The sequence below is a fragment of the Rhamphochromis longiceps genome, linkage group LG6 (assembly GCF_057381845.1).
Source record: "Rhamphochromis longiceps isolate RC_006_pf linkage group LG6, R_longiceps_female_GT1.1, whole genome shotgun sequence".
Classification (NCBI taxonomy): Eukaryota; Metazoa; Chordata; class Actinopteri; order Cichliformes; family Cichlidae; genus Rhamphochromis; species Rhamphochromis longiceps.
The window spans coordinates 44,228,513-44,255,507 of record NC_140562.1 but is presented as its reverse complement, the minus strand read 5'-3'; the positions used below and the strand labels follow the sequence as shown (position 1 = coordinate 44,255,507).

The following is a 26,995-nucleotide window of genomic DNA, read 5'->3' as shown; positions in this document are numbered from 1 at the left end:
ACCAAACTTATCAGCCTGTTTGCAGAGCAACAGATTCCCAGTGGACACTGAGTGAGAAATTCGGCTCACCGTGTACAGCGATGGTTTTTCTGTCCTGCAGAATAGTATTCCCTGCAGACACCTGCACAGTGACTGTATTGATGCCTTCCCGGGAGAATGTGTACGCCACACTTCCCTCTAGGGTGATTACTGGCTGCTGGGGGAGCGAGAGAGAGAGGGAGAAGGAAGAAGGGGAGAGGGAGATGGGGAGTCAGATTGTACGTGCTCCCATGAGAGACCCTTATCAACGGCTGGTTAACATCTCACACTGCTGTTATTTACACTACAGAGGTGTCAGGCTGTTGGCCGACTGACAAAAACACACACAGACACACACGCACGATGACACACAGCGTTGCTAAAGTCTGTGCTGTGCTGCATGCAGCACAGAGGCCTACAGGGAGTTTCCTGTGTGACACCAGCAGCTCCTTACTGTCATTACTCACGTCTCCATTTGTTCTTCAGATAGCTTTAAGATGCTAATGCTGCCACTGTTTATTACCAAGTGACAGAACTGCTCGTCCTCGTGGAAAGGCCCCTGTTAGTGCTGAGCAAACACATTTACCCAGCTACAATTACACAGACAGAGAGGAGTGGAGCATTTCTACAGCTATAGCAGTGCATCCTCAGACCACAATGCTTGAATTGTTTCTTTTTACTCTCTTGTAATATACATTTTTTGATGTGTCATGTTAAATGTTACGGTTCTCTAACATCTAGTGTATTGATTACATTAGTTGCTAATCCTGTTGATGCTAGTAAAGCCGGGGTCAGCGTGTTTGCACTCTGACAGTTGCTATATTTGGAGGAACAACACTCTACTTTTTCAGGAAGTTCTAATAGAATCCTAACAGCTACTTTTCCAACAGCATAAGGAGCATACAGTGGGGCAAAAAAGTATTTAGTCAGCCACCGATTGTGCAAGTTCCCCCACTTAAAATAATGACAGAGGTCAGTAATTTGCACCAGAGGTACACTTCAACTGTGAGAGACAGAATGTGAAAAAAAAATCCATGAATTCACATGGTAGGATTTGTAAAGAATTTATTCGTAAATCAGGGTGGAAAATAAGTATTTGGTCACCTCAAACAAGGAAAATCTCTGGCTCTCACAGACCTGTAACGTCTTCTGTAAGAAGCTTTTCTGTCCCCCACTCGTTACCTGTATGAATGGCACCTGTTTGAACTCATCATCTGTATAAAAGACACCTGTCCACAGCCTCAAACAGTCAGACTCCAAACTCCGCCATGGCCAAGACCAAAGAGCTTTCGAAGGACACCAGGAAAAGTATTGTAGACCTGCACCAGACTGGGAAGAGTGAATCTACAATAGGCAAGCAGCTTGGTGTGAAAAAATCAACTGTGGGAGCAATCATCAGAAAATGGAAGACATACACGACCACTGATAATCTCCCCCTCGATCTGGGGCTCCACACAAGATCTCATCCCGTGGGGTCAAAATGATCATGAGAACGGTGAGCAAAGATCCCAGAACCACACGGGGGGACCTGGTGAATGACCTGCAGAGAGCTGGGACCAACGTAACAAAGGTCACCATCAGTAACACACTACAACGGCAGGGAATCAAATCCCGCAGTGCCAGACGTGTTCCGTTGCTGAAGCCAGTGCATGTCCAGGCCCGTCTGAAGTTTGCCAGAGAGCACATGGATGATACAGCAGAGGATTGGGAGAATGTCATGTGGTCAGATGAAACCAAAGTAGAACTTTTTGGTATCAACTCAACTCGTCGTGTTTGGAGGAAGAAGAATACTGAGTTGCATCCCAAGAACACCATACCTACTGTGAAGCATGGGGGTGGAAACATCATGCTATGGGGCTGTTTTTCTGCCAAGGGGACAGGACGACTGATCCGTGTTAAGGACAGAATGAATGGGGCCATGTATCGTGAGATTGTGAGCCAAAACCTCCTTCCATCAGTGAGAACTTTGAAGATGAAACGAGGCTGGGTCTTCCAACATGACAATGATCCAAAACACACCGCCCGGGCAACAAAGGAGTGGCTCCGTAAGAAGCATTTGAAAGTCCTGGAGTGGCCTAGCCAGTCTCCAGACCTCAACCCCATAGAAAATCTGTGGCGGGAGTTGAAAGTCCGTGTTGCTCGGCGACAGCCCCAAAACATCACTGCTCTCGAGAAGATCTGCATGGAGGAATGGGCCAAAATACCAGCTACTGTGTGTGCAAACCTGGTAAAGACCTATAGTAAACATTTGACCTCTGTTATTGCCAACAAAGGTTATGTTACAAAGTATTGAGTTGTATTTTTGTTATTGACCAAATACTTATTTTCCACCCTGATTTACGAATAAATTCTTTACAAATCCTACCATGTGGATTCATGGATTTTTTTTTTTCACATTCTGTCTCTCACAGTTGAAGTGTACCTCTGATGCAAATTACTGACCTCTGTCATCATTTTAAGTGGGGGAACTTGCACAATCGGTGGCTGACTAAATACTTTTTTGCCCCACTGTATCTCTTAGACGGAGTGAAAATTTAAAACTGATTTCTCTGACAAATTCATGCTTTATTTAAGCAAACTTTTCCTCCCAACACCAGTTTTAAATTTTCAGGGTGATTTTCAAGTTTAGGGTGCTATTGCATCTCATCTTCATACCACAGTGGGGGAAAATGACTCCAGGAATCACCTGCAGCCTTTGAGCAGATACACCAACTTTATTTATCTATTGAAGAACTTTGCTGTGTTTGTCCACTTTGTGGTTGCGGTAGCATGAGATGCTGTTTAGCCTTTTACATGTAAAACCTTTGAATAATGGCTAACTGTTAGGAAGTCAAAGCAGCACTGCTGTGTGTAGTATGGTGAGAAGTGTCAGTGTCTGACAGCCAAAGTTCTTGTTTGATGATGACGAACATCACTGCTGACATCACTGCTGACATCACTTACTAGCAACCAGCTGACCAATGGTGAGTTGCAAAGCTAACCCTAAGCAACTATAGCAAGCTAACTTGGTGCATTAACATCATAGACCTGATTTTCTTCTTGTATCAGGAGTTGTAGCTGTGGAGTCAACGTTAACCTTGTGGTCTTATTTACATTTAGTTGGCTAACCTCCCACTCATGAATCATGAGGGATCCCCCGTGCTAAGAGCTAAGCTAGCTCTTTACATCTCCACAATACGTGACAACTTAAGCACTTTGAAAGCAACTTGATCAGACAGTGATACACATGGCAGCACTATCCTAATAGGTCACATCACCATCACCAGTAGCATTTATAATTTTTATTTTACCTGCACCATGGCAGTGAGAACGTGCGAGGATTATATATTTTACTTTTAAAAAAAAAAGTTTTATATCTTCTGCCAAGACCAATGCCCTTTTTTGACAAAAAGTTTATCCATGCTCAGTTGTTGGACTGGTACTGTGTTGGTATAACTTTAATGTGGGAATATGCTTTTGTTTGTATGATTTGGCACCCTCTTGTGGCCACAGTTGGTACTTGGGAAGTTGTTATGCCCAGCTAGTTTGCTACAAGTGCTCAGTGGAGGTGAAACTTTTGCCCACGCATGCCTGTAAGTTTTCATTACATACTATAACCTTAACTATCTGATTTGTGATGCATGTGTAATGTGCATATACTGAGTTACTATTTCAGCTGTGTGGTCATTACTCATTTGTAAAGCTACTTGTGTGCTAGCGACTGTATATTAGCATGTGTTTGCTAACTTGCTATGATCAATAATGCTAGTTAACTGAAGGTGATGTTTATGTTTAATTTAGGCAACCTTAAGATTTATGTTTTTTGCTGGTTGTCATGAAAACTAAGTTTCAATTAGTACATTATGTATGTTCAGTGAATGAGAAGGTAATTATCTATTTTGTGTTTATTTAGTTTTACAAAAAGAAAAGAGAAAGGAGAGTAATGAAAATGGATAAAGGATACCATGTATAAGAAGCCTCAGTAACATGGCCTGTAAACTGGAGATGCAGATCGAAGTAAAGAAGAATCTCAGTTCAAAGCATTCTCTTCTTCTCATTCTGTTCACTGTCTGTCAAACTGGATAAGCTAAATCACGCCCACATCTAGTGAGGACAGAACAGTAAAAAGGCATACAATTCAGCAGATTTCACCATTCAAGGCGGCTACTGTATTCACAATGTCTGAGCCATCAGCTAACCAAGCCCAGCAGGTAGAGACACTTGGATCTCTGGAGACAAGATCATACTGTTCCAGCTCAAAACTTTCCAACAGGTCAACAGCAAGCGTTGCAGCGCTCAGGGCACGTGCCAAAGCAGAGGCTGCACAAGCGCAGTTGGCTTATGCGGAACAAGAAGCGGAAGCTATGAAACAACAAGCCCAAATCCAAGCACAGCTGCATATTCTCCAGGTGAAGAAAATGGCTGCTGCTGCATCAGCTGAAGCACAGGTCTTAGAGGCAGCGGTTCAGCTGGAGGAACAAAATTCCCAGAAAAGCGGGCAACTCCCAATCATCCCTGCAGACTGTAAGCAAAGAGTTCAAGATTACATTGACAGACAGTCATATGTGCAAAATATTCAAGAAAATACTCCTGCTGAAGATGACACACAGTCATCACCATACCTTAAAAAAAGATATCCAAGCTCATCTGTGGCTCTACCCAAAGCACCTTTGTGGAAAGAGGAGGACCTCACACATCAGGAGCTTAGACCGCAACATCCACCCAGCGATCACCACGATCATGGGACATACACAAGTCCAGCACATCAGTTTGAACCACTCACGCCAATACCACCTACCCACAATAACTCATCTGCTATAACAGATGTGGCAAAATATTTAATGAGACGAGAGCTTGTGTCAACTACTATACAGAAATTTGACGACGAACCCCAAAACTACCGGACATGGAAATCCTCCTTCTTAAATGTAATCAAGGACTTGTCTTTGTCACCTAGAGAGGAACTTGACCTCCTTATAAAATGGTTAGGACCACAGTCGTCTGAGCAAGCAAGGAGAGTCAGCGCTGCGCAAATTTATAATGTTGCTGCAAGCCTTGAAATGGTTTGGCAGCGCTTGGAGGAGTCATATGGAGCTCCAGAGGTGATTGAACATGCCCTCTTTAAGAAAATGGAAGACTTTGCAAAAATATCTGCCAAAGACAACAGCAGGCTGAGGGAACTTGGTGACCTCTTACTTGAACTGGAACTCGCCAAAGCAGAAGGGCACTCACCTGGGCTCGCTTTCCTCGACACAGCACGTGGTGTCAATCCTATTGTAGAGAAACTACCACACACATTGCAAGAGAAGTGGATTTCATGTGCATCCAAGTTCAAAACAAACCACAACGTTGCCTTCCCACCTTTCTATCGTGATGGGAAATGTGCGATCGTTGGCAAGTAAAATCGACGAGCTCTCAGCACTGGTACGGAGTCAGAGGGAATACCGAGAGTGTAGCCTGATGTGTTTCACCGAATCATGGCTGCACCAGGTCATTCCCGATGAGAATGCTTCCGTGGAAGGCTTCCACACTGTTCGGGCGGACAGGGACAGCATCGCTAGCGGTAAGCGTAAAGGAGGTGGGCTTGCGGTTTTAGTTAACAACCGGTGGTGTAACCCTGCCAACATAACAATCAAAGAAAGGATTTGTTGCCCGGACACTGAACTGTGTGCTGTTGGACTCAGGCCGTATTATTTACCCAGGGAATTCTCTCACGTCATCTTGGTGGCTGTTTATGTTCCCCCCTCTGCTAACCCCACAGCTGCATGTGACACTATCCACTCTGCCATAGCTCGGCTACAGACTCAGCACCCGAGTGCCTTTATTGTGATCTCGGGTGACTTCAACCATGTATCACTGGACAATACACTACCAACATTCAAACAATATGTGGACTGTCCCACCAGGGGAGAGAAAACTTTAGACTTACTGTATGCTAACGTCAAGGATGCATACAGCTCCTCCTCCCTCCCCCCACTTGGTAGGTCAGATCATAACCTGATTCACCTCACCCCCCGCTATGTGCCAATTGTGAGGAGGGAACCTGTGACCACCAGGACTGTTAGGAGGTGGTCAGAGGAGGCAATAGCGGAACTACAGGGCTGTTTCGAGGTGACCGACTGGGAAACACTCTGTGAGCCTCACGCCGAGGACATCAATGGGCTTACTGAGTGTATCACAGACTACATAACTTTCTGCACCGACTCCATTGTTCCAGCTCAGACTGTTCATTGTTACCCAAATAACAAGCCGTGGGTGACTAAGGACATCAAAGCCCTCCTCAACAACAAGAAGAGGGCTTTCAGAGGGGGCAACAAAGAGGAGGTGAGGAAGGTCCAGGTGTTACTAAAGGACAAGATCAGAGAGGCTAAGGACAATTACAGGAGGAAGCTGGAGTGGAAACTCCAGCAGAACAGCATGAGAGAGGTGTGGAGGGGCATGAAGACCATCACTGGATTCAGGCCAACCAACAGCAGGGGAGCTGAGGGAGGTGAGAATAGAGCCGACGAGTTGAATCTGTTTTTCAATAGATTCGACACCACAGTGTCTGCTCCCACCCCCACAACCTCACCTGCAGTCAGCCTGGAATCCAGAGCCACACCACTGTGCCAGCCTCTCTCTTCACATGTTGCCTCCTGTGAGATTCCTGACACCCCTCCCCCACCCATCACCTTCACTCAATACCAGGTTGAGATGCAAATGAGGAGACTTCACTCAGGCAAGTCTGCTGGACCAGACGGAGTGAGTCCCCTTGTCCTCAAGGCCTGTGCCCCCCAGCTGTGTGGAGTCTTTCATAAACTGTTTATGCTGAGTCTGAGTCTGCAGAGGGTCCCGGTGATGTGGAAGACATCATGCCTCGTCCCTGTACCAAAGACGCCTCGTCCCAGTGGCCCCCAGGATTACAGGCCCGTGGCACTGACCTCCCACATCATGAAGACCCTGGAAAGGCTCATCCTGGACCAGCTGCGACCCATAGTAAGACCACATCTGGATCCCCTTCAGTTCGCTTATCAGCCTCGTCTCGGAACAGAGGACGCCATCATCTACCTGCTCAATCGTGTCTACACCCATCTGGACCAGCCGGCGAGCACTGTGAGGGTCATGTTTTTTGACTTTTCCAGTGCTTTCAACACCATCAGGCCGACCCTCCTGGGTGATAAGTTAGCAGCGATGCAGGTGGATGCTTCTCTGGTGTCCTGGATTGTTGATTACCTGACAGGAAGACCACAATATGTACGTCTCCCACAGTGTGTGTCTGACAAGGTGATTAGCAACACAGGGGCACCACAGGGGACTGTCCTCTCCCCCTTCCTCTTCACCCTCTACACCACAGACTTCAGCCACTGCACAGAGACCTGCCATCTTCAGAAGTTTTCTGATGACTCTGCGGTGGTTGGATGCATCAGCAGGGATGATGAGACAGAGTACCGGGCTGTGGTCGACTCCTTTGTCACGTGGTGTGAGCAGAATCATCTGCAGCTCAATGTGGCAAAGACCAAGGAACTGATCGTGGACTTCAGGAAGACCAGGAAACACTTGACCCCTGTTTCAATCCAGGGGGTCAGTGTTGACATTGTGGAGGACTATAAATACCTTGGAGTACACATTGACAATAAACTGGACTGGGCTAAAAACACCACAGCACTTTACAGGAAGGGCCAGAGTCGTCTCTATTTTTTGAGGCGACTGAGGTCCTTCAACATCTGCCAGAAAATGCTGAGGATTTTCTATGAGTCTGTGGTGGCCAGTGCGATCCTCTATGCTGTTGCATGCTGGGGGAGCAGGCTGAGGGTCGCAGATGCCAACAGACTTAATAAACTGATCCGTAAGGCCAGCAATGTTGTGGGGATGGAGCTGGACTCCCTCAAGGTGGTGTCGGAGAGGCGGATGCTGTCCAAGATAAAGACAATGTTGGATAACACCTCCCACCCACTCCATGACATGTTGGTCAGTCACAGGAGCTCGTTCAGTGAGAGACTGAGATTACCGAAAAGCACCACTGAACGACACAGGAAATCATTCCTGCCTGTGGCCATCTCCCTGTACAACGCATCCACTTAACACACTGTTTGCTGCTACAACTACACATGTTTCTTTTCCAAATATTTATTTATAAGTGACTTATGTATGTATGTATGTATATATATATGTATATATTGTACTGTTCTTAGTTAGCGTATTGTCTGTCTTGTCTTAATGTTGGTTTAAAATGGAGCACTGTAACAAAAAATAATTTCCCCCAGGGATCAATAAAGTATTCTGATTCTGATTCTGATTCTCTGTCTTTTCCCAGTTTGTACGAGAACAAGCGAGAATCAGGAATGATCCCAGCTTCTTTTTTCTCTCAACAGGAGTAGGGAAAGCTGAACGACCTATAAGGTACAACAGAACACAGATATCAGTAAGAAAGACAGATGTGTCATGTGAACTGGGGGTAAGTGAATTGGATAAGTGGGATGACCCAGACAAGCAGTGTCCTCTCCATAGGAAACCACACCCTCTTAGGAAATGTCGCAGTTTTCGCAGTAAGTCTCTTGAAGAAAGAAAAGCTTACCTAAAGGAGAAGAACATATGCTTCAGATGTTGTGGATCCACCAAGCATCTAGCAAAGAACTGCACAGCCAAAATTACTTGTAAGGAATGTGAAAGCGACAAGCACATCTCGGCTTTGCATCCAGGCCCACCCCCTCACGACTTCAGACTGCCACTAGAGACAGGAAAGCATGGCGGGGAGCCTCAAGCCATGCCAGTGTCAACCTCAGCTAAAGCCATGTGCACTGAAGTCTGTGGAGATTGGCATAGCCCCAAGTCTTGTGCCAAAATCTGTCTAGCTCTGGTTTATCCTTCTGGCAAGAGAGAGAAAGCAATCAAACTATATGCAGTCTTAGATGATCAGAGCAATCGCTCTCTCGCACGATCCATGTTTTTTGACATCTTCGAGGTGGACGGGAACACAGAGACATACACACTCAAGACATGCTCAGGCATAATGGAAATGAGTGGAAAGCGAGCCAAACACTTCATCATAGAGTCGATTGATGGCAACACCAAGGTACCTCTACCTCCATTGCTGGAATGTGATATGATTCCAGAGGACCGGTCTGAGATACCCTCTCCTGAAGTTGCACAACATTTTCCTCACTTGAAAGACATTGCACACAAAATCCCTCCCATCAATTCAGACGCACAAATCCTTCTGCTCCTAGGAAGGGATGTGTTGAATTTGCATAAAGTGAGAGAACAACACAATGGACCAGCAGATGCTCCATTTGCTCAACGGCTCGACCTTGGCTGGGTAGTCATAGGAGATGTCTGTTTGGGGCGCACGCATAAGCCGAGCTCTGCTGTGAGAACCTATAAAACTAACGTGCTGCTCAATGGGAGACCATCATATCTCAGCCCGTGCTTCAACAGTATGAATGCAAAGGAAAAGCTGTTAACAGTCCAGCAGAGATGCACTACTCAAAGCCACATGGATACTTATCACGGGGTCAAAACAGACAACCTCGGTGATACAGTGTTCATCAAGAGCGAAGACGATGAGAGACCCGGACCTTCACTGGAAGATGAACGTTTCCTCAAGATCATGCAAAGTGAGATGTACCAAGACAACTCTAATAGTTGGGTCGCGCCTCTGCCCTTTGTAACACATAGGCAGCGACTGCCAAACAACTGCCAGCAAGCTCTCAAACGACTGCATACTCTCAAGCGGAGTCTCGACAGGAAGGCAGACATGAGAGATCACTTTGTTAAGTTCATGCAGAAGATGTTTGACAGTCAGCAAGCAGAGTTAGCACCAGCTTTGAAGCCTGAGGAAGAGTGCTGGTATCTTCCATTGTTTGGAGTATACCATCCACAAAAGCCTGGACAAATACGGGTAGTTTTTGACTCGAGCGCCAAACACGAGGGGGTGTCATTGAATGATGTCCTTTTAAGTGGTCCAGACTTGAACAACACTTTGGTTGGAGTGCTACTGCGGTTTTGAAAAGAGCTTATAGCAATAACTGCGGATGTGGAACAGATGTTCTACTGCTTTACTGTAAGGGAAGATCACCGGAACTACCTACGTTTTCTCTGGTACCGAGAAAATGACCTCACAAAAGAGGTGACAGAGTTCCGCATGACAGTGCATGTGTTTGGCAATAGCCCCTCACCAGCTGTGGCGATCTATGGGCTGAGAAAAGCAGCTCAAGCAGGCGAGGCAGAGCACGGCAAAGATGCAAGGGAGTTTGTTACCAGAAACTTTTATGTCGACGACGGTCTGACTTCACTCCCTACAGAAACAGAAGCCATCAGTCTTCTTCAAAGAACACAGAAGATGTTAGCTGAGTCCAATTTACGGCTACACAAAATTGCCTCAAACAGTAGCAAGGTAATGGATGCATTTCCAGCTGATGATCTGGCCAAGGACCTGAAAAACCTAGACCTAGGGACAGATCCTCTTCCTGTTCAGCGTAGCCTTGGACTGAGCTGGAGTCTTGAATCAGATTCTTTCACCTTCCAAGTTTCCAAGGAAGAAAGACCCTTCACTAAGCGAGGCATACTCTCTACAGTCAACAGCTTGTATGACCCGTTAGGTTTTATTGCTCCCATCACTGTCCAAGGCAAAGCCCTCATCAGAGAACTTACCACAGAACCAGGTGAATGGGATGATCCTCTTCCACCTGCCAAAGAAAGACAATGGAATGCATGGAAAGACTCCCTGTCAGAGGTAGAGCTTCTGCACATACCCAGGCCTTATATTCCGTCTTCTCTGTCCTCCATGCAGCACCAAGAGCTTTGTGTCTTCTCAGATGCCTCGTCAATGGCTATTGCAGCAGTTGCCTACATACGAGCTATTGATAAACAAGGACAGTGCTTCATCGGGTTTGTCATGGGTAAATCCAAGCTAGCACCCAAGCCTGCACATACCATCCCCCGATTGGAGCTGTGTGCTGCAGTTCTTGCTGTAGAGGTGGCAGAGCTCATTTGTCAGGAGATGGACCTTGAGCTGCATGCCGTAAGGTATTACACAGACAGCAAGATTGTGCTAGGCTACATCTATAATGCTTCGCGAAGATTTTACATCTATGTGTCCAACAGAGTCTCCAGAATTAGGAAGTCCACTACATGCACACAGTGGAATTATGTTGCAACAGAAAACAACCCAGCTGACATCGCAACAAGGCCGATTGCAGCAAGTCTCCTGCACAAAACAAGCTGGTTCATTGGTCCTCAGTTCCTAAAGCAGGCCCAACAACAGGTATCCCCATCAGTGACATTAAGTAAGTTTGACCTTGTTGAACCACAGCACGATGCAGAGATTCGCCCAGAAGTCAGCACCCTGACAACTAAGGCTACTGATAGACCTCTCAGTCCACAGAGATTTGAACGGTTCTCCTCATGGAAAACTCTGATAAATGGAATGGCGAAGCTCATCAGCGTGGCAAGATGCAGGTCCAGGCTTTCAAAACAAGTCCCTCAAAATCCACAAACACAGGCAAAATTTAGAGTGATCTGGAGTGTTCAACAGTTTGTATTCACGGAAGAAGTGAGACAATTGGAGAGAGGGAAACAAATTTCCGAAGCAAGTCCTCTGTGGAGGTTGAACCCCTTTATCGATCAGGATGGAGTGCTTAGAGTAGGTGGACGGCTCTCTTCAGCTGACCTTCCATATGATGAAAAACACCCAGTCATACTCCCAAAGAGACACCATGTGACAACTTTGTTAGTGAGACATCATCACCAGGAAGTTGCCCACCAAGGTCGCCACTTAACTGAGGGGGCACTTCGCTCAGCCGGTTTGTGGATAATTGGCGTAAGAAAGCTGGTTTCTAGCTTGATCTATGGATGTGTCATATGCCGCAAACTCAGAGGAAAGCCTCAAGAGCAAAAGATGTCTGACTTGCCTGAGGATAGGCTTTGCATAGAACCCCCGTTCACCAGAGTTGGTCTAGATGTCTTTGGACCATGGAGTGTAGTGTCACGACGAACAAGAGGAGGCACAGCAGAAAACAAGCGATGGGCAGTGTTGTTTACGTGCCTAGGAACACGAGCAGTGCATATAGAGGTGATTGAATCCATGTCCACCTCAAGCTTTATTAACGCCTTAAGAAGGTTTTTTGCCATACGAGGACCTTCCAAGGTTCTCAGGTCTGACCGTGGAACCAACTTCGTCGGTGCCTGTAGAGAGTTAAGGATCTTTACAGATGACTCAGAGGTCCGAAATTACCTTAGTAATGAAGGCTGCTCATGGACCTTTAATGCACCACACTCATCCCATATGGGAGGCTCATGGGAAAGAATGATTGGTGTTGCTCGTCGGCCCAGACTGCAGCAGCCATGCTGCTGCAGTCTGGGCCTACCCGTCTTTCTCATGAAGTCCTTGTCACCTTGATGGCAGAAGTGATGGCAATTATGAATGCTCGGCCATTGGTTCCGGTGAGTACAGATCCAGAGTCACCGACAGTCTTGACACCAGCAATGCTTCTTACTCAGAAAGCAAACGTTGTGTCTGCTCCCGAAGGGGTGTTTGACTTGAAAGACCTATACAGGAAACAGTGGCGACATGTCCAATGTCTAGCCGACATCTTTTGGAAACGATGGCGACAAGAATATTTGACAACACTGCAGTCCAGAAAGAAGTGGATCAATGACAAAAGGGATATGCAAGTCGGAGACGTTGTCTTACTGAAGGATGACCAAACCAAGCGAAATGAATGGCCTATTGGTCTCATTGTTAAGAACATTCCTAGTCAAGATAATAAAATCAGAAAGGTGGAGGTTAGGGTTGTGAAACAAGGTGCTCCACGGATTTACCTACGTCCAGTTTCTCAGCTCATCCTTCTGTTCCCCAAGGAAACTATAAAGAAAGACTGAGGTATACAGGAAACTAAAAAGTAAAGTAAAAGACGGAGTGGTATAAAATACTTTATACCAGGCGGGGAGTGTGTTGGTATAACTTTAATGTGGGAATATGCTTTTGTTTGTATGATTTGGCACCCTCTTGTGGCCACAGTTGGTACTTGGGAAGTTGTTATGCCCAGCTAGTTTGCTACAAGTGCTCAGTGGAGGTGAAACTTTTGCCCACGCATGCCTGTAAGTTTTCATTACATACTATAACCTTAACTATCTGATTTGTGATGCATGTGTAATGTGCATATACTGAGTTACTATTTCAGCTGTGTGGTCATTACTCATTTGTAAAGCTACTTGTGTGCTAGCGACTGTATATTAGCATGTGTTTGCTAACTTGCTATGATCAATAATGCTAGTTAACTGAAGGTGATGTTTATGTTTAATTTAGGCAACCTTAAGATTTATGTTTTTTGCTGGTTGTCATGAAAACTAAGTTTCAATTAGTACATTATGTATGTTCAGTGAATGAGAAGGTAATTATCTGTTTTGTGTTTATTTAGTTTTACAAAAAGAAAAGAGAAAGGAGAGTAATGAAAATGGATAAAGGATACCATGTATAAGAAGCCTCAGTAACATGGCCTGTAAACTGGAGATGCAGATCGAAGTAAAGAAGAATCTCAGTTCAAAGCATTCTCTTCTTCTCATTCTGTTCACTGTCTGTCAAACTGGATAAGCTAAATCATGCCCACATCTAGTGAGGACAGAACAGGTACTTTTGGCATAATCACGCAAATACTCTGTTAAATGTAAACATAATGGTCACTCAATCCACCAGCAAGGTGGAAGCTGATTAATTTTATTTTGTAAACTGCTTCTGAATTGCAGTGTTTCCAGAAGTCTTTGTTCCATTTTTAAACTGTCACGTTTCGCTATTCTGAACAAAATCCATGCAGATCTTTTGTCTTCAAAGGCCGATATCTCCAAAGCTGTGTCCCCCAAGCTGAAACTATCCGCATGGCTAGATGCCGCAAAGGGATTAACAGAAAAATATGTCTTTTCTGACCCTCTAACTCTGTGTGATTGATCGGCTCTGCCTGACTGCAGCAGGCCCTAGAATTGGAGGATTTTTACACTAACACTAAGATGCTTTCACTTCACTGGTTATCAGTAATTAAGGTACTATGTGAACAGGTCAGCACGTTCCACCATTTTTATTGACGCTGATTAACAAGGCTACACATTTTCCAACCTGCATGCACAAAAATAGCTCCACAAAATAATGATTCTCACATTTTGGACCAGAAGAGTCAGCAACCTACTTAATTGCAAATGGGCAAAAGAAGAAGAGAAGTACTGAGAGAAGTGGTGAATTTCTTGAGTGCGCTGTACCTCTGTGTTATTTCCGATCCACCAGATGTAGGTGACCGTTCCCACTTGGCCGGGCCACAGAACAGCAGTCAGGTTCACTTCCTTATTCCTCACAGCCACAAATGGAGCTGAGAGATGGATATACTCCAGCTGACCTACTCAGGCACACATATACATCACAGTGTGAACTCGACGCTCTGCGCCACAGTATGTGAAAAGAGGATAAAAATAAATGAAATAACTTTGTTGGTTCAAATGAGGGGAAAAAAGAGGGAGGAGATGGGGTTTATAGGTGGGTAAGGAGGGTGAGTTTGTTCAAGATTCGCTCTTGCTCTGGGACTGCCGGCTGCCATCTGTGTACTATTTTTCATCCGTGGCACTCTGGAGCCTGCGGTGGCTCTATTTGTACGGTTGGCACATAGGATTGACAGACTGGTAGGGGCAACATTGCTCCCTGATCAATAAGTCAGCTCCGTTACATCTGTCACCCCTGAATACACGGGGGGTGGTCAGCCCTGTTACGTATGAGGTTGCCGTGGCTTCTGCGGGCTGAGTGGCTGCAAAGCATAAGCTGAACTGAGTAGAAGAGAAATGGGATTTATTCTGTCTCACTTGTTTGTTTGGCTAAGGGAGGGGAACATGTTCTGTGAAGAGATAAAGGATAGAATGTCGTACAAGCAGGAAACAGCAATTCCATAGACTCTGATAAAAAGTGGAAAGAGCTGAAACGAAGAGCACAAAAACATCTTTCACAAAACTCGGTATCTCACATGTGACATGCAGGTAGAGCATGGCGGTCTCTGAGCCCAAGCTGTTCTCCCCGGTAGCGGTCACTCGGTAGATTCCCACAGCTTTGTAGATGTGTTTGATCCCCTCCTCGATGGAGCTCACGTTGGAATATGTAAGAGCATGGCCATCTCCAAAGTCCAGAGTGATGCTCGTCCTCGCCCCGTCACCCTGAACAGGACAAACACTTCCAGGAAATCTGCAGGTATGGCCTTTTATGAAATATTCATTCTGGTTTGAGCTGGCTTTTATTACATTTGACCAACACAGAGCACGGTTTTCCTTCTAGGCACAATAATGTAGGTAATGTTTATCACACTCCCTGCTAAGGGCTGCGATTGTCAGCGTGGTCACTCAGCTCAGTCTCATTTCCAAGGCGTGTAATACTTTTGTCAGACACTGACTTTACTCCAAAGTTAACAGTGTCAATAGTGACATGGATCTCAGTCCTAGTTCATCATGTACGGATGCTTGTAAAAGACACTGTGACTCACAGTTTGCACACTGTCAACTTTTTTCCAACAGGAGCACAGGTCACGATCTGCTGCCTTTACATGCAGACGCTGTCACCCTCTCAGAGGACAAAGGATAATTTCCAGATATAAGAGTTTCACTGCAGCAGATAGTAGTTACTATCTGTATTACTAATTATTAATTACTTTGCTTTACGATCTGCATTTAAAAACAAAGACAATCCGCACAGCTGACTCTATAATCACAAGGAAGTCCCACCTAAAAGAAACTGTGCTACTGCATTCAGGACTCCTCAGGCTGGCAGTCCCTGTCTGAGTATCTTCTTTGTTTTCAATGATGATGAGAAGTAACTTGAACCCTAAAGCCTAACACTACTAATACGATAACACCTCTTAGGATCACTAATTGTGTTGATGTGTAACTATGTCAAAGTATGTGAGTACTTTTGGTCATAAAAAGCAAAAAAAAGGTGTAGAAAGGGAATTTTTCTCCCTTTAAACATGTACGTTTAGTTTAGAGTGTGAACACAGGAAAATATGAGAGGATACAGCACAGTCACAGCTGAGGATGCTGGTGTTGCTATAGAAACAACCCAGATAGCCATTTCCAATCTAACTGTACATTTGAAACAATTCACTAATATTTGCTAACAGTTCTGACTTTGCCCTTATTTACACTGTAAATATAATGACACTGACTCTGTGTGACTTCATGGGAAACATTGGATACAGCTCACCTCCTCCAGAAAAACAAGAAAGGTGACATTGGTGCCTAACACGGCTGTCAGCGAACCCTCACTGGTAACCAGGTGGAGACCTTTGGGTGCTTGGATAGGACACTGCTGCCTCCTGGCTGTGTACTCTGCGCTCACACCAGCTGTACAGTTATTGGAGACCACTTTTCTGTAGCTGAAGGTGGAAAAGCAAATGAAACTGATTAGATGTGCCATCAGACAAACACAAACTTCATATAAGGTTCGTATAAACTTCTCTTCGTATAAACTAACCATATTTATGTTTAAAATAACAGCAGAGCCTAATCTGTCTGCACTTCCCTCATTTAGATTCACAAGAAAACTTAACAGAAAAAAGGAAAAAAAACTTTTCAATTTGAAGTGCCAGCAGTGCTGTTTGTGTAGTGAGGGGCGTAGACGCTGACAGAAACTCTAAAATGTGGTGGGAATGTCAATGTTCCTGCAACAAAGAGCCGTGCTGAGGCTCCTTCAGAAATTTTAAAAAGCACTTACCCTGATTAATGTTCTGGTGACAATGAATGTGCCATTTTTGCCACAGAGATATTGTGTTGCATGTTTTCTTTAATCATGTTGGTTGTTATACATATTCAGAGTACAGCATTTGATATTTTACAATCCTTACTACATGTCAGAAAATTATATGTTTTCTTTATCCAAGTATCTTTAAACAGAAAGGGAGGGTTTATGACAGTCCCTCTGGACGTGAATTATGTAAGAAAGCTTAGAGTTAGCTTTTGCTACCTTGCTGATCTTTAATTTTTTAAAAAACAAATAAGCAAAAAGAAAAACACATCAGCTGATCTCAGTGCCAGCCTCAGCAGGTTACACACTGCTCACCAATTTCTCATCCTGTAGGGAGCGCTGTTGAAACTGTTGCACAACTGCAAGCCACTCTGCAACCCACCTGTTTCATGCTGCGTCTGACTAATTAATATCATGTTGACTGTCACTAACAGTGCTGCTGACGTGCCTCCCTTAGGCTTTCCACATATATATGTAACTGAAGGCTCCTAATGATCCCCAGCAGCGACCTTCCCATCCAACTACCAGCCAATAACCTGCCTCAGTACCACATGGAAGCTCCTGTCAGGCATCATAGCAGCTAAGATGAACAGGCACGTGGCTCAATACATGAACCACGAGTGCGACACAGAAAGGAATTGGCAGGAATACCAGAGAAGCTCAACACCAGCTACTGACAGACAGAGCAGTTGCTCGAAATTGAAAGACCAGACTGACCAACCTGTGCACTGCCTGGATTGACTACAAGAAGGCCTATGACTCGATCCCCCACACATGAATCCTCGAGTACCTAGAACTGTACAAGATCAACAGGACCCTAAGAGCCTTCATCAGGAACTCAGCCCTTGGTATTTCTTGCCACATGCCCACTGAGAGAAGGACTCAAGAAGATGTGGAGGGTGAAGGTAACACTGGTCCCAGAGGTAATCGGAGCACTCGGTGCAGTGACCCCCAAGCTAAGCGAGCAGCTCCAGCAGATCCCGGGAACAACACCCAAGATATCTGTCCAGAAGAGTGCAGTCCTAGGAACAGCTGAGATACTGTGCAGGACCCTCAAGCTCAAGGATAAAACACCATCCAAAGAAGCTATATATAATAGTAATAATCTTATTTTCATAAAAGTTAATCCATTCGAATAGAATAGAAAAAAGTAGCCCTTTATTGTCATTGTACACCTACAATCTTTTTTTTTTTGCAACTCAAATCTTTATCAATTTTTTTAAAAAAGTGCCTTGTTTTACAAAGAATTAAATATTTACATTTACATGTGTTCAGAAATGAAAGTCGGTTTCTTTTTGGATGAGAGACCAACTTACACCCTCCTGACCCTCCACAACTGTGCTGGAGTGTACAACCTACCATCCATCCATTAATTCACCTTCTTAACCACTTATCTAGCTGGAGCAACAGGAGGTGATAGATTATCCTAGCTGACACTGGGCAAGAGGGGAGGTACACAGACAACAATTACTATTCATCCACACCTCTGACCAATTTGGAATCATCAATTAAACTAAAACACTAGTTTCTGTTAGGAACTGGGAAAAAATTCAATCTCCACACCTCTAAACCACCCGTGTGCCATTCTAAAGAGATCACACACAAAAACAGCATCAGGATGCACCGTCTGGTGTCTGGAGTGCAAGACATAAACAACCAAGTCGGATGGATACAGCACCGCAGCTCACTGCTGCACAAACACGGCTTCATGGCCATGCGATCAGGACAACACAAATGTTTCGTCTTGTTACAATCACATTTATTTCTGATTGCAGGGATGTGATCTAATTATTTTTCCTGACATTTTCTCTATCTTAAAAGGTTCTGTCAAAAAATAAATAAATAAATATTGAGAAAAAGAAAATTATGTCTGGTGAAAACGACACCAGATAATGCTAACATGTCACCAGGCTGCCAAAGTTATATACAGAAGGGCAGTTCCCTGAATAGTTTCCTGTAGACTTTGAATACTTTTTGCTTTAAAATTATTTTCTCGCTGCAAAAAAAAAAAAAAAAGATACACATAGTAATCTTAAAGTCTAGTAATGAACCTAAATGGTAGATTTCTGCAGCTGAGATCGCAGAGTGACAACTTTTAGTCAAAGAAATAATCATTAATCCGTTATGACCTTATAGTAATTATAGTAATCCACTCTTTCCAAAGCAGACTTTTAGCAGAAGCAGTTCTTATTCTGGGCGTCAAATACGCTAAAGCTAGCATAATTCAAGTTTTCAAATTTGTATAAAGCCTTCTTCACATTTCTGAATTCACAGCATGACAAACTGCCCCAGCTGTCACAGCGAGAGAGGAGTTATTGCAGGGCTAACTCAGAGAAACGGCTTTCATTCATGCTCCCAATCACACTTTCAGGCACTTTAGAAGCACAAATGAAACTAAAGCATAGGTTGTTGGGCTGTGGGATGAAAATCACACGTTAGCACAGGAAGAATATGCAAGCATCGTACATCTGATCCCCAACAATCCTACGTGTGTTCTGGGTAAGATGGTGAACATCTATCGCCATCAGTTTTATTCACAATACCTCTGCTTACGTTTTCCTAAGTGAACAAAATGGACTAGTCCCATTATTGTTAACATTTAAGACATTTTTTAAATGCATTTCTCCTGAGGACCATTTAGCTCTGAGCTTTAATCCACACTGTGATCATCAATGTTAAATCAGACTTTTTTCCTGGGCGCTTGAGTTATTTTTGGAAAAAGCCACGGCACTTCACACACCCTCACACTGGATTTGGCATTGAATTTTTCATTCATCCCTCTTTGAAATTCTTGACACAATTTTCACCCAAAGAAGATCTTTTTATTACCGGTGCTTTATCCTTGTTGGTTCATGATTGTTTTTTAAAAGTGCAGGTTTGATCATTCAGCCCACATTTTCCTCGGCCCGGCCGTGTCGTCCCTGAGAAACTAATTAAAGCACCCTGAGCTATTCGGCTCAAATGCACCATTCATTTTATCCAATCCCTGCGAGTCGCTGCTGAGACTGTGCATGCTGATTCTAGTCAGCTCTCATCCTCACCCGGTGCTGTTAAGGAAAGTCATCCCCGTGGTGCAACTCCTAGACATCGATGATGGATGGAACCAAAAGGCAGGGGTGCACTTGCCGTCCGTCCGTCTCTCAAAGCCGTAATCACTGCAACGATCCGACAAAACAGACGCCGTCATTAAATCGGGACATGGAGGAGACAGCGTTTGGAAAATTCAATTTGAAAATTAGATAAAGGCTGTTACAAGTGTGACACCTGCTTATAAAATGGCTGATAATACTCACAGGGAAATCAATCAAAAGTTAATAAAATATTCTGAAACCGAAAGAGGCTCCATATTGTAAGATCATTTCAGATTGAAATTCAACATGGAACCTTAATGTCATCTAAGTATCGACTTCAAAGGAGCCGCAGCAGCTGCTTCTTCGGTGCTCTTTAAACACAGCCCACGAGTTGTGCCATAAATTAAAAGGCAGAGCAGCGCTGTGTCCCCAAAATGATAGGGACAAATTGCCCCAATTAGCGCGACATGCACACAGATGCAAAAGTGTTGTGATTGTTGATGAAAGCTATTAGGCTCAGTGATTTATGGTTTTGATAGAGCTTATTTCAAAAGCAGTCCTCCTCGAGAGACCTGCAGGTATGGGACCAACGTGAGGAAAAAAGAAATACGCAGGAAAACAAACATTAAAACTGCTGATAATTCAAAGAAAATATTTTTTGTCTAATGTAGAAAAACATTCTCTGTGACTGCAGCTGTGATATCAGGAGTCACCAGCACAAAGGCAGGTGTGAAATATCATCTTTTTTTCCACTGAACACTTTGTCCTTTCAAGAGGTGACGATGCCACACAGTTATGGGAATGACTACACACACACACACATACACACACACACAGTTATGGGAATGACTACACACACACACACACATACACACACACACACACACACAGTTATATGTTTGAGCAGCTAACTGGTTTCCATTTAGCAGCAGCAGCCACCGGGAGAATGTGCCAGAGCTGCTCTGCAATTATAATCTGGAGGATGTTATCCTTCACGGTGATCTCTTATCTTTTAATCCCTCACTTAAACCCAGTTTCCTTAAACCCCGGGACATATTGCAAATGCATCTCTACATCTGATAAGACCAGGGCTCTGTGCCAAATACAAGGAAATACCTCGCGTAACAATTAGCCGCTGCTATGTGTTGTTCTCTGTCCTCCAGGTGATGCCATCATACCCTCGGTGATGATGTATGCGAGTGTCCCACATAACAGAGCCCACGCTTTCCTTTGAGTTACAAGCTACTGAGAAACCAAACGACTCTGATCCAAGTGCCACAAACAGAAGCTTCTTGTGCACGGATGTCAGCAAAGCAAACAAACAGATGGCAGCAGTGGTCCAGAGTGGCAGTTAGAGTGATGTCTGGGAGTCCAGCATGAATGACTTTAACTGCCATAATTATAAATTATGTCAATTTGTTTTCAATATGTTATTTATTTCCTTTATTTATTGTTGTTCCTTTTGGGGTAGGAACTAAGTTTCATTCTGTGTTGTGCACAGGCGCCTTTAAGTGCCGCAAAGTACAGTCTAGAAAGCATGTGCAAAGAAGCTAAACTGTAAGTTGACTAAGTCACAAGAAGGAATAAATAAGCTGTTTTAAAGTAAAAGAAAGCTGTAAAGAAGAAGAAATTGGGAATTATTTTCGTTAAGTTTTTGTTCCTGAAGCGGACTCATTCCCTCAGTTACTTGCAGCCAGCGAGGTATGTTAACTGTGTTTGTGTATCGCGCATTTGTTAACTTGGGTTTAATGTTTATTTGTAATTTTTATGTTTGGTCATTCTGTACTTTTATGTAATGACAGTTTGACGGTGAATTTTATGGTGGTTTGGAGGAGAAGTGTGACGGAAGAATAAATCCATCTGTGAATGAAGAACCGTGGTGTTGTGTATTAACTGGAGGGAATCATACTGACACTACAAACATCCCCGCCCCTCCCTGAGCCTGGTTCTGCTGGAGGTTTCTTCCTGTTAAAAGGGAGATTTTCCTTCCCACTGTCGCCAAAGTGCTTGCTCATAGGGGGTCATGTGATTGTTGGGTTTTCCTGTATCTATTATTGTAGGATCTACCTTACAATATAAAGCGCCTTGAGGCTAGAGCAGGGCGATATGGCCAAAAATATTTATCACGATATATATTTGAAAATTTGCGATAACGATATAACCGACGATATAATTGATGCGAGACAAAATACAACTCCACAACATTACTAGCGCAAAAAGACAACCTTCCATTTATTTTCACTTAAACAAGAAGCTGGTTTTTATGTACATTAAAGCTTTATAAAAATGTAACAGTGCAAATGCAAATTCCTTGCTGAAAGTTTAACCAAAAGGCATTTCCAGTAGAAATTGGCTGACATATCCTGAGCATAACCATGTATAATATCCACTGAAGTTAAAAAGAGGTGCTTTGCAACATTAAACTGCAGTGTGCAGTACATATTTTTTGCACCATAAGGTGCACGGGATTATAAGGCACATTAAGCGAAACAAAGCAGTCAGATAAATTAAACTTTATTAAACTCATTCTTCTTGCTTCCTCCACTTCTGTACCATTGATTCATTAATGTTGAATTCTCTGGCAGCTGTTCTATTCCCATGTTGTTGCAGTATATTAATGACTAACCTCATATTGTGGATGGATTATCTCAGTTGTTCTCCTGACTGAAGTTTGGTCCGTTTACAGTATCCTGCCATGCGATTGCATTTGTCTCTAACCATGAAGAACCTTCACGTTAACTTTTATAAGTGGAAAAGTGTTAGTGTTCGTCCTCCAGCTTCACTGTTTATGTTATGCTAACATAGCTATATCGCTAGCGATCACGTAGCACATCATTATATACCAGCTAGCCCAACTTCAGTAACCCTACAAACGTCACTGCTGTTTAGTTTCCTGTCCTCATTTATGTTGGAAGTGATAGCAGAACTGTACGTTTGATTTTTTTCAGAAATCTCTCAGTCAGAACATGCTATATCATGCTTAGGTAACTAGCGAAACTAGCGAGCTAACTTCCGCTAGCTTCCTGCTAACGTCTAACTCCGTTAAATATAATAACTTTTGTTTTCATGGATGCCTGGAAGTTAAACTTCATAGTTACACCTGGTAAAGCAGCAATGCTGATCGTTTTATTAAAGATGAAAGAATTTAGACAGTTTTTAACTCTAAGTGATGCTGCAGTGTTGTTTGACCTGAAGCATACGGAGCTTAGGACCCAGATTACTCCCAGATTTAAGAGCATCTTAGTCCGACAAATATGACAATAACAACGGCCGCTTGCATGTTCTGCAAAAAAATGTGCTTTGTCGTGTATCTGACGGACAAACACCTAACCAGTTCCACATCACGGAAGTTGCACCATTTTTACAAACCAATTCTGGTTCATCTGTTTCACTCAACAATCGGCCATGTGCGTATGAAAACAAAGGCACTGCGCATGCGCGTTTTACTCCCATTCTATCGCGATATTTCATTTTCCTATCGTTGCCTAACATTATACCGGTATTACCGTGAACGGTATAATATGGCCCAGCCCTACTTGAGGCGACTGTTGTTGTGATTTGGCGCTTTATAAATAAAGCTGAGTTGAACTGAAACACCATACAATGAAAAATGGGACGGGGCTGATGGGTGCACTAATAGTGTGTAATACTATGAGGGGGACACAGTGTCATTCCTGAACTTAAAGCTCTGGCTAGTTTTTACTTCCATCTGTGGAGGGAAGAAGCAATAAGAGAAAAATGAAACACACTCAGTTTTACATTTATCAAACTGTGGCTCTGTCTGCTCTCTTCTCTTTCCCATCACCCCCAACCAATGGAAGGTGAATGGCTGAAATCCAATAACTGTAATAAAGTAGATTATTCTACCATTTGCTGGTAAATTGTATTGCTGGGTCACTCAGTAATTGACCTTGACAGGGGTCATATATTTTAATGTACTTCAAAGGTCCCTGTAATGACAGGCATTACAAACACTTCATGTTACATGTGAACAGCCATCTTTGAACAGAGGGCGGGGCTTACCACACCAACTGTCTGTCATCTAGAATCCTTCCCAGACACCTTAACACCCACTCATATCCTGGGCCATTTGACCTCAGTAAATCACATGATAGGGTGTGGCCAGGTGTCACAGTGGTTCCACCCGAAACCTTGATTTTGACCCACACCTGTTTTCACACCTTGGCTCGTGTGATTAAGCAGAGGATCAATAAGGGGTCCACAACCCTCTTGGGGGACGCTCCCATAGGCCTTAAAACCCTAGAACTGAAGAAGCTTCTCGGATGAAACGTCTTCAAGGAAACTTAAAGAAGTCCAGACGCTTTTCTCTCCGAGCTCCTTAGACCCGCTCTGCCGTACCACCTTACAGAAATTACGGTGGCTTTGTGTTAAGTTTGCCAAGCCCAGGCAACTGTGATGTAAACATTCCTAACAACAAGTATAAGATATTTTGGTGAGGTTTGCGTTTAGCAGCAATATTTAGACAACACATCTGCTGTGGCTGGTTGGGGGTGAGTGAAGGAAGACAGAAAACACAGTATAGAAAAGAGCCAGAGATCAATAAAAACGAATAATTAAATGCAGCGTGGTGTATAAACACATAGTGAGTGAAAAGGTGAGCAAGAAAGATGCAATGCATCTTGGGAAGCTTGCAGCAGCCTATGTTAACCCAATATTATATTATTATATATAACCCAATATTGCAGAGTAACTATATGCTTTAGCAAAAAGAAAAGTTTGAAGCCTGATCTTGAAAGTAGAGATAGTGTCTGTCTCCTGAATCCAAACTGGAAGCTGGTTCCACAGAAGAGGGGCCTGAAAACTGAAGGCTCTGCCTCCCATTCTACTTTTAAATACTCTAGGAACAACGAGTGATATTGTACATGAACCATAAGGTCTTTAAGATAAGATGGGGCCTGATTATTCAAGATCTTGTATGTGAGGATTCAATTCTGGATTTAACAGGGAGCCAATGAAGGGAAGCCAATACAGGAGAAATCTGCTCTCTCGTTCTAGTCCCTGTCAGGACTGAAGGCTTTTCAGGGAGTTTCTAGAACAGCCTGATAATAATGAATTACAGTCGTCCAGCCTGGAAGTAATAAATGCATGAACTAGTTTTTCAGAATCTCCAATAAACCTTTAGTATAATTACTGGAAAGTCTTTTGTAAAGAATTCATATTCTTCAATAAGATTAAATGCAATATTTTTTTGCACTACAGGCTAGATGTGGTTACAGGAACATTATGGTTTAGGTTAAAAATACCTCACTGCAACATTAAAATTATATTTAAAGCTACATCTAAAGCACTGGGTACAAAACATCATTACCAAATACACAGTAAATCATATAACATGTAATATTTTTAAAATACTATCAGCATGTTTTATCAGCTATGACAAAATGTAAAATTCATAAATACAATCTAAGAATAGATAAACTAATGAATATGATGAATCCTGGTACTGCTAATGATTATTAACAATAATGAATTATCATTGTGTGTTCACAGTAAAATTCATAACCTGTTAACATCCACCAGATGTCAGTTCGGGTTAGGCTACATTTTGGCCACATGCTCAACAAGCACAGTTTGCTTTGAGGTCTTTTTTTTTTTTAAGGTTTAACAGGTTTATTTACAGGATTGTTCAAGGTCAAAGGCAATAACAAAGTGGATGGTAAAGTGTTAAGAGTTCCAGCAACTTTGGTTTAATATTGCAGGCTTTCTAGTGCACACACACACACACACACACACACACACACACACACACACACACACACACACACACACCGAAAAGGGCTCACAGGAGTCAGACTTCTTAGCAAAAACAAAAAACCCAGCAAAAACACAGAGAATCCAAACACTCTGACGGTGTCGAGTGTTTACTCCAGCTGTGTTTTTCTTTTTCTTGTTCAAGTCCTGATCTCTCTGGCAGCTTTTACAATCAGAATTATGATCTGAATGCACTGTGTGCCAAACACATTTTGCTTTTCCAAGAGCAGCTCTATAAATTCTCTACAGGCTCCTCTTGTTTAGGGTGTTTCTGTTTACATCTTCATTTATATTCCTGTTATTTCAGTTATTCTATTATATGTGGTATACAGTATGACAATGTCTAAGGCAGGACAGGGAGAGAAAAATGGAGGATTGGGGAAGACATAATAAAAGAACAGAGTACAAAAAGAAATACACAATGTATCGCCAACTACCGCACCTGTAAGAGAACAAACATACAACACCTGGAACACAGACACTCAAAAACTCACAGGTAGCACCGACACAGCCACGTGAATGGCTCTACCCACTGTGACCCTACGCATGCATGTGCTGTATGAGGGAGAGTGTGTGTGGGTGTGGGTGTGTAAGGAGAGAGCCAGGAAATAACTGGCTCAGTAGGCACCCCCATCTCCCACACCCAGCCACGGGGGGTGTAGGGTCTGCAATGACACCACCCAGTCCGGGGCCTCCACCCAAGACAGTAGACCGGAGTGTTCAGATGAGTCTTGGGACACACACAGGAAAAGGACAAGACACCCTGGTCTGGGTCTGGGACAAGCTGCACTCAGCAATGTATGCTTCCTCACCTGAGAAAGCCCACCCCACCCAAGGGGGCGCAGACCAACCCCACGCAAGAAGGGTCTTAGCCAGAGACCCCGGGAACCAGGGCCCCAGGCCCTGTAGCCGGACCCACCCAGAAGAGGCCAACCCGCCACCACAAGCGCCCCACACCCCAAGACCGTTAGAGAGCACCAACCCCAGTCCCCCACCGCCACCAACTGAGGCAGAGACCCAGGCACAGTTCTCCAGCTCCCAGGGAGCCACCAGAGCCCAGTAGTCCCAGATTATACTTATTCAAATCTGATGAATTATTAATGCACAGTTTAAAAGTGGGGATTGTAAAGTGTTAGCACATACAAAGTGGACTGAATGAAAATTAAATACTGACCATTCAAAGTCAGCCTCTGTGCAGTCGCATGGTGCCGATGTCATGGTCACTGAGTATGTCTTTCCCATAACGCACCTGGATGTGGGCTTCAGCTTTCGGTAGATTCTTTTGACTCCCATCAGACACGGCTCACCCTGCAGGGTCCAAAAACAAAGCCAAGCGGAAAGAAACAGAGTTTGAAACTGAAGTGATTTTGTAACTCCGTATCCACAATAAATAACTTACAGGATACAATCAGCC

The 26,995-nt window shown here is 43.8% G+C and overlaps 1 protein-coding gene across 3 annotated transcripts in view; it reads right to left on the bottom strand.

The window, feature by feature from the left end:
• Positions 1-26,995, bottom strand: part of sorcs1 (sortilin-related VPS10 domain containing receptor 1) — a 213,371-nt gene that overhangs the window by 13,553 nt on the left and 172,823 nt on the right. For 2 of the 3 annotated variants that reach the window (XM_085410921.1, XM_085410919.1), the window contains exons 16-21: positions 26,756-26,889; positions 19,780-19,893; positions 16,199-16,370; positions 14,973-15,159; positions 14,224-14,357; positions 70-196 (exon numbers count right to left, since the gene is read on the bottom strand). In XM_085410921.1, coding sequence (XP_085267047.1) covers positions 70-196; positions 14,224-14,357; positions 14,973-15,159; positions 16,199-16,370; positions 19,780-19,893; positions 26,756-26,889 — 868 coding nt within the window. The remainder of the gene's footprint in view (positions 1-69; positions 197-14,223; positions 14,358-14,972; positions 15,160-16,198; positions 16,371-19,779; positions 19,894-26,755; positions 26,890-26,995) is intronic. The other variant, XM_085410920.1, reaches the window with a different exon arrangement.